Consider the following 8385-nt stretch of genomic DNA (forward strand, 5'->3'; position numbering starts at 1 on the left):
CGAACGGAAGAGAAGCAACCGTCGCCGTTGCCGCCACCGTCGCCGTCGAGATGCTTGCCGGACGAAAATAGATGTCTCACGGACGTGGATGTTGAGACGTGTCTAAGAATATGATGGCGGCGGCGACAGGGTTGGTTGGTGGCGGTTTGGTCGATATGTTCCCTCCGAAAACCCTTCAGGAGGAGAAAAGCAAATGCTACCGATGGTGATGCGGCCGGCTGTGTTACGTCTTATGTGGTAGCATCCCCTCTCTCTCTCTCTCTCTCTCTCTCTCTCTCTCTCTCTCTCTCTCTCTCTTTCACGTTCTCTGTCATTTCTTTCTTCACCGTCGTCGATCGTCGAGATCGTCAGAGTTGAGAAGGCAGAGTTGTGAGCAGGCACCGTCCGTACATACCTTCTATGCAACCGACCGGTGTATTTGTTGACCACGATCAATCAATGCAATTGCGCAGAAATGTGGTTGACGATGGCCACGGCGGCCCAAGCGGGGATTTGTTGCCATTTTGCCAGCTACCAGCGGCCCCCTAAAGGCAGGCGACTGTTGGTCTGCGCACAACATCAACTTCTAATTAACGCTAATGCTACTAGCTGCTGGTGATCAGGAATTGGCACGCATTCGGTGGCATTTCCTCGCATAATCGCCTTCAATGGTGGTTTGGCAAACCGGCCTCGCGCCAAAGATTGTTGCGCAGCATCCACCGGTACGCTTACACTCCGGGTTTGGGTTGACGGTACAAGTGATTGCAAGATTGCGCTTGTTCAATGCTTATGCTGGTGGTACGTCAGCCTGAAGATGAAGAACGGTACCACCTCCCCCAGTGTAGCAGTGCGTTTGCCTTGTTGTGATTTTAATTCAATCATCGCGAGTTACGTCTTCTCCGGGTCGTTTGTTAATTTTGTCGTTCCCGTTTCCAGCCCGCGGGGGTAGTGCAACCGAGAGATACTGGTCTGGGACAGACACGGCACAAGCATTTCTCCCCTTAGGGTTGTGTCCGCTCATCTCCGGACTGTTGGACCTGAACATGGGGTGATAAGCAGAGAACATGAGCCTCTCGATGATCGCGCGCGCCAGACAACAGTATCAGGAGCAGTATTATGTTTTTGATTTAATTCCAAAGTTGATACCATAATCATCTTAGCGCAAACGGTTCCACCATTAACTCTTGCTGGATGCTAATCAAGTAAGAGTTCCGGCGCTTGTGGCGCTTTGCCGAAAATTGCGGTTGTAAAAAAGACTTGCTGACAGGAGTGTTCCGGACGTTCATGATGTACCACCTGGCCGCCTTTCTAGCCGTGTTAACCAAATTGTTCACCGCTTGAATTCTCGTCAGTGAAGTTTTCTAAGAACGAACAGCTTCTGAAACTTCCCAGCGATGGATGCGCTGAACATGGCATCCCCGTTTCTGTTCTGGAATGTTCCAGAAACGCCAAAATTTCGTCCAAACATGTGATACAATTTGTGTCTCGTGCTTCAACATGCTCTTGTCCTCTTCTAGCGCACAGTGCGGATGATGCCGCGTGTAAATTTCAATTGTTTCACGCCAACTCCAGCCGCGCCTTTCTCTCAATTGTCATTCTGCCGTGTGTGCAACGGAGAGAGACTGTCATCGTGTTTGTGGCACACACAGCCGCCAATTACCAATAAATACGAGTCAATTGAGTGATGATGAAGGGGATGAGGGTAGAACATACCGCACCACCAGCAAAGCGAGAACACACTCAACAGACACGATGATAAGCTGTGTTCTGACGCTGACCCCTGCGAACGTCTGGGTCGTCTCCCCTTGGGTCATCCGAACGCGCCCCCTCCTGGTCAAATGTTTGCTCTCTCTCTCTTCATTCGAGCCTTCGGCTGACGTGGATTCTAACCTGAAGCGTCCATTCGACTGCGGCGATGATAATGATTATGACGATGTTTCTGGAGCCGCGCGGGAGAGTTTTTTTAGGTAAGACGATGACAAACAATCTCGACGGTTGTGGCGTGCGCTTTTTGCTGCTGTTCACAACCTGTCTTCGGTGGTATAACGTGCGCCCCCTGCTAGACAAGCTTATCGCCTGCAAGCCGCTGCAATAAATACTCGCGCCTGGCCGATAATCAGTCAGGGGGTGGTAACCTTTCCCCTTTTTGCTGTTGAGACAGTTGCTCAGCAAAATTTTAACCATCAGGGAGCTGTTGCGTCGGATCCGGAATCACGAATTGAAGGATTGGTTTTTATGTAATTTTTCTCGCAAGAAATGCACACATGTGTTGCTACTGTTGATGTTGAAGGGAGCAGTCGTGCAGCAGGAACACGTGGTGGTGCGCCGCTTGCACAATCGCATCCGGAGAGTGCAGTGCCAGTGAGTCTCTGGAATACCTCTCTCTCTCTCTCTGGCGCACACCTTCATACAGCTCGTTCCTGTATGGATATGGGTTTTGGCATTCAAATCCATCACATACCAGTGGCAATCGTCCATCTTTTCACGTCCATCGTCAGCGACGATTGCGTCTGTTTGGCTCCCCATTGGCGTACGATCGTAGCGATCCTCTCCATTGCAGAGGTGAAGCAATGCCGAAAAAAAAACCGATGCCGATTATTTACTCTAAACCATCCCACCTCCCATTCTAACCGACTCGCCTCCCGCTACTACTGCGCGCACTTCCGATGCCAAATTGTGCTCTCTCTGTGTATTGCGTTGTTGATCTCCGTTCGTTCGCTCGCAAGTCAAGTGCGGAACTCGAAACTGAACTATCGTGCGGCAGCCGCCGCGGTTCGTGGGCGCGTCCAGTTAACGTCAATCCAACGTGGAGACATACTCTCCGCTCGCGGTTGTGTGCTGCCCCTCAGAACGTCCCTTCCGTCGGACCCCTTTCGTCTCTCGCGGAAATTCGACAAATTAGCGTCGCACATGTGTGTGCAGATGGCGATTGTTTAAGCGTTTGTTTGAATTGCAAAAGAAGATAAAAAAAAGTGCGCAATAGAGGGAGAGCGACGCACACACCAAGCGATGCAACCGATGGACTGCCTTACGGCGATGACGAGGCCACTCTGCGTGTGGCATTGACGCTCACGTGCGCGGCTAGTCCGTTGGTTGCGACTAGGTTTTCTTGCACAGGAAGCGAAGCGAAGGGCCAGACACAGTATTCGTTCTGTGGCTAATTGTTATTGGCGAACGGCCGCTGGCGGAGAAGGACAGTTCGTGATCTCGTGCCGCGATATCGCGTGAATGGTAGCTCGATTGCGTCGATCATTACGATGCCTTACGATCCAGTAGAGGTAGTACCAGTATAGCTGTTTGAACAACAGGTTGCCAAAATTCTAGAGAAGCGACCTAATAATGAATTTTAAAAGCTTTGAGACACATCAGTCGCGTCTTAACATGGTTTTAAGGTGATCGATCTAAAGATGCACGTTGCGTAGAGTATCAACAAATGAAAACAATGTCAATCACGCCCTCTCATGAGATAACTGGCAACTTCTCGATCAAGGAAGTGCTCGCCAGCATGATGTAAGCATGTTTACGGCATCACTCTCAACTCAATCAACCTGTCTTCGAGTCTTGTGCACTCGAAATGCAGGTGACAACGCAACGTTGCACTATCTTGTTGCCCTTCGATGTTTCTAGTGTTTGTTTAAAATTAGCCATCTCTTACAATCTACTCGCCACAGTGAAAATGGGCCTAAGGATTCGTAATACAAGTGCGCATGAGAGAGAGGGAGAGACGGTTGCAAAGTTGCTCGTGAAATAGTGATCGGTTTGGTTGTCGATCTTGACCACCGACCACCGGCGGATGCGCTGTCTCGTAGTAGGCTGCGCAACTTTGAAATTACGTTTTGGCGGTCGACGGTGGCGGTGATGCGATCGCTGGTCGCAAGAATGAAAACAGCAAAATTGCATCGGCTTCTCGTTAGTGCCAAGGTTAAACATAAACACGAAACATGAACGCGCGTGCGACACACACGAGAAACGGTGCCAACGAGAACGGCGGACACATCCGACGGTGTGAGTAAACGCCGTAAAAGCCAACGTTACGGTTTGGCTGTAGTACCTGAAGACGTAACACGGTTGGCCGAATGTATCAATTGAAGAAAATTTAAACAAAAACTTGTTGAACGAACACTTTTGTTTCATTTGCGTGTGGTTTCAAAATGTTGCATCCTTGTACACAAGGAATATGAATTTATAGTCACAATCCTGGGTCACCACCGAAGCTACCGGAGCTATTCCTGTTCGAACGAAAAAAAAAGACACTTTTTCAACCCCTTCTTATTTTTTGCTCCGCCATTATGTCTGGTTCGATTTTTTGGGGAGAAGCGAACGCCACCGGTTGTCGAATCGATATGCCATTAGCTGCGTAAAACCGCCAGCAGCAGGCAGCAGCAGCAGCATCATCAGACGTTAGTTGAACCTCTTGAGAAATGGATGATGATCAGCCGCTCGTACCGTGTCCACCGCATGCGTTCGTTGGGTGGATTGTGGCCGAAAAAAAAGAAACAAACAAAAAAAAATCGAAAGAGAAACAGCGGCACGCACTCGCTAATTTAAAAATAGCCACCCTCCGAATGGCGAATATGTTGAGGTAGCAAAAGAGATTACACCGAGAGACAACCGAAACGACGATGCACGAAACGATCGTACAGGCGCGTGACGCGCGCGCGGGTTACTAGTGGAAACAACCTTTTTTTGCATTTTTTACCGGTGAGGTAGGGAAGAATGTGGTATCCGGAGGATAACAGATCGGATATCAATAACTTCATGTGAAATTTGCAATCTATCCTGTTCCTTAGTTTGCTCTGCACACAATGCTGGCTGGTTATGTTTATATGGAAATGCAGCTCAAACAACAATTTTTTTTAAGTACAAAACTCCCCGAATATTTTCCTCATTCACGAACCCACATTCCAATTTTTTTTGTAACAAAATGCGCGTGAGACTCGCGTTGGAATAAAAATTAAAATAAAATCTCCATCAACCACGGTCACGGCGCCACATGTTGCTATTCGCCCGCTGCTGCCGAACCGAAAAAGCGAGGAAAATCCCATACGAAACGCAACCAACATACACCCGAGACCCACCAAAAAGATCACCGTAACGGCCTGACAAAAAAGATGAATTTTCCGCTTTTCACCACCACCACCACCCATTGACCTCCTGGGGCACACCACCGGCCAGTAGTTACACGGTGGTGCGCGTGTTTGTTGTTGATTTTCTTCGCCGCTTTTTTTTTTGCTTCACTTTTCCGCGCATCTCTTTCCGAATTCCCTCTTCCGTAGCGAGCACCACGAGGAGGGGGAACAGGGCACAGCGGGTTGGCATATTGTGTCGTTGGGTCGGAAATTTTGCATTCTCACCGATGACGATGACCCCGAGAGACGGACGCCGGACGCCAAAACGCCGGACGGTTTTCAACAAATATTTTCACGGTGAAGGCCGACCGTGTCTCCGTCCTCCGGTCCTTACACCTGCTCCCGGCACCGTACCGGTCGGATGGTTCTCGTTGGCCCTGTTGCCTTCGTATGTTTTGTAGCCGCTCGATAGCGTTCTATGTTTAACTGGCAAACTCAGCAGCAGGCTGAGAGCTCGTGGCTGGTTGTCACAAACAGAGTGCGAGATTGATTATCAAACGCCAAACATCGAAGAAGCCATATGTTTCTCATTTATGATGCTTTAAGGTTATGTTATTCTGTGAAGTGGAAGATTTTTCATTGAATTTCCTTTAAGGGTTTCCTCTTATCATTGCCGTATTATTAAAACTGTGAACGTAATCCATTATCCCTATCCTATCTAAACGAGCTGAACAGCTCATATTCTGTTGCACAATCGCGCTACGGGACACGCTTGACGGGAGGACTACTAAAAGCTCCACTAAGAAAAAAGAGCGAGAGAGCGAGAGATAAAAGAATCTGGTGGAATCCCGGTGCTCATCGCACCGGAACCACCGGCTACAGCTCACATAATTCATCATTATTTCGTCAATCCTCAATGTCAATTTGCAGCGGTGTGGAGAACAAAGATGAGATTTTGTCGTGTGCACAGCTGGAAGCACGTGAACAGCAGCAACAACAATTGTCCGTCGAAGCAGTTGAGCAGCAGTGCAGTACAAACGGCGGAAGCGCCAGTGTTTGTAGTAGTTCCAGCAGTAGCGTACCAGCAGCATCAACGCCAGCACCAGCTCTACCAGCTGGTATCGCAATAGTGAAAGTGCCAGCGGAAGAAACAGTTACCATCCGCAGTGAAAACGATCCACTCGGTGAAGTCGCTCGTGTTGTTGTTGGTAGTGGAGTTGGTGGAGGTGCATTTGTGGTGTGCTGCCCCTCGAGGAAGAACAGTGCCGATAAGGAAGCAACATCAGCAGCAGGAGCGAACCAGCAACGTATCCTTCGCGAGCAGAACAGTGTTAGTGGAGGTGTGGTTGTTGCCGTTGGAGGTGGTAGTGGTACTGGTCCGCAGAAAGCGCCAACTGCGCCAACAAACGTCGGCAAAGGTCCGGTGTGCGTGACGGCATCCATCTTTACCAGTCTCGAACCGAAGGCAGCAGCAGCAGCAGCAGCAGCAGCAAACAAACAACCGATCACAGCGCCAACGTCGAGCAGTGGTGGCGTTCCGGCTGGAAGTGCGCCAGGATCGGCTGCAGCACCGCTGCTACAGTCGGTGACAGCGAAGCTGTTCGTAACGCTTCCACCGACCCCCACCAGCAACGGTGGCGCGGGTGCCAACAAACCCCAGCACGCCACCGAGAAAATCTTCGCCCCCAGGACGGAAGATATGAATAAGGGATTCTTGATGTTCTCCGAGGAAGAGCCTGGCCTGACAAGTAAGTAGTAACCCCTACTCGTGAAATCGTGAATTTTCATGTTTCAAAAATCCATAACAATGTGAGACGAGAATTGATTTTTCAGCTCCCCTCCTGCGTCTTATCTAGATGCTCCAAGAAAGTGAAGTCGAATTTTCCCCCCAAAGGCAACAGAGGAGTTCCCTTTCGATATCTCTGGTCTGATGGTCAACCAATAAATATCATCACTACCGGGCATTCTGTCGAGAGGTGGAGAATGGGGTGCTGCTTGCTTCCTTCTCTCGCCTTCGTTAGCTCCAATCATAACGTCCACGGAGAGGGGAGGGTTGATGGTCGATGGTTAGCCGCACACTCACGCACTGGTGGCCCAGCTTAAATTACGTTGAGCCTCCCGGGAACATCGCTTGGGTCACCTTAGGGGGCCGCTACCATCCACATACCAGCTCCTGTTTCTATTTAATGAGCTAAAACGATGGCGATGGATACCCTGGGCCACTGGGCGCTGAAATACTCTCGCAGCGCTGGCCATAAACAGCCGACTGGCAAATGGCGAGTGAGTGAAAGCCGTGGCGGCTGGCAAAAAAAGGGACATAAAGTAGCTCCGTGGGTGGTGGTGATAGCAGGTCGCGCCAGAAAAGTGGTGTCACGTGATGAAAGCATAACGAGCCGGGGAGAGAGAGAGAGAGAGAGAGAGAGAACTCGATAGGAAACACGGGATGGCGAGGCGGAGTCGAAAATGGTTCCCATGGCTTATAACCCGAAGCACGCTTCCGCAATGGTTTCCGCGTTCCGCCAACCCTTGGAACCATTGGTTCCAGGCGCTTCCTGGAACGCTCCTAGTGGACGACACGAACCGAAGGATCGCAAGAAGAAGGCGTCAGAGGCGAGCGCCACTTAAGTAAGCAATGCTCCATCGCCATCGCCAGATAGATGCTCGCATGGGATAGAGCGTACCACTCCTCTACTGACCTAGATTCCAGCGCTCGGTAACGGGGGGCGGTGGTTCGCGAACCGAATCCTATCCAGCTTTTGCTGTGCTGTGCTGTGCTGTGCTGTGCGCATGCAGCGATGGACAAACGGGACCCAGTTTTGCGCCAGGAGTGTCCTGCAGAGTGCACAAAAAAACAACGGGAAAACTATGTCAGCGTGCCTGCGGGTTGCGCTGGCCTGCTCTCATTGTGTCTTGCCTTGTACAGTGAGGATGTCTGTACTTGTCTGTTCCTTCCTACGGCGAGATCCGTGTTTGTGTCTTCACTTTGAAGCAGTTTTTGAAGCATAAGTCAACATGTTTAGCCATTATGCCTTGGTACCCTCTTCATTTAGTTAGTAGTTAAAGTGACACTCTCTCTCTTTAAGAAACTTTTAAGTATTTATTGCACTCTTTCGCCATTCCATGCAACTCTCTCCCTCTGTCTCTAGCGGCACTTTATCTCTTTAATCCACTTGTCATCGCGTCAGTTGAAGAGGAGACGAATTTGTCTCAACCTCACTCAATTTTTATCGACGATCTCCCATTCATCTCACACGCGCGCGCGCGCGCGCCCGCTGCTACCACCTACCATTTAGCTGGATGATTAAGGATTGGGTGATTCGCTACCGAGACCCTCATC

General features: G+C 50.1%; 2 protein-coding genes across 2 annotated transcripts in view; one reads left to right on the forward strand and one right to left on the reverse strand.

Annotated features, from left to right (window-relative positions):
* LOC126571248 (mucin-5AC) overlaps window positions 1–8385 on the reverse strand; it is a 286563-nt gene that overhangs the window by 221797 nt on the left and 56381 nt on the right. The gene's annotated exons all lie outside the window — the stretch shown is intronic.
* The window catches only part of LOC126571246 (protein similar), a 124991-nt gene that overhangs the window by 95010 nt on the left and 21596 nt on the right, over window positions 1–8385 (forward strand). The window contains exon 8 of the mRNA XM_050229599.1: window positions 5979–6796. Within this exon, the coding sequence (XP_050085556.1) occupies window positions 5979–6796 (818 nt within the window). The remainder of the gene's footprint in view (window positions 1–5978; window positions 6797–8385) is intronic.

The sequence above is a fragment of the Anopheles aquasalis genome, chromosome 2 (genome assembly GCF_943734665.1).
Source record: "Anopheles aquasalis chromosome 2, idAnoAquaMG_Q_19, whole genome shotgun sequence".
NCBI lineage: Eukaryota > Metazoa > Arthropoda > Insecta > Diptera > Culicidae > Anopheles > Anopheles aquasalis.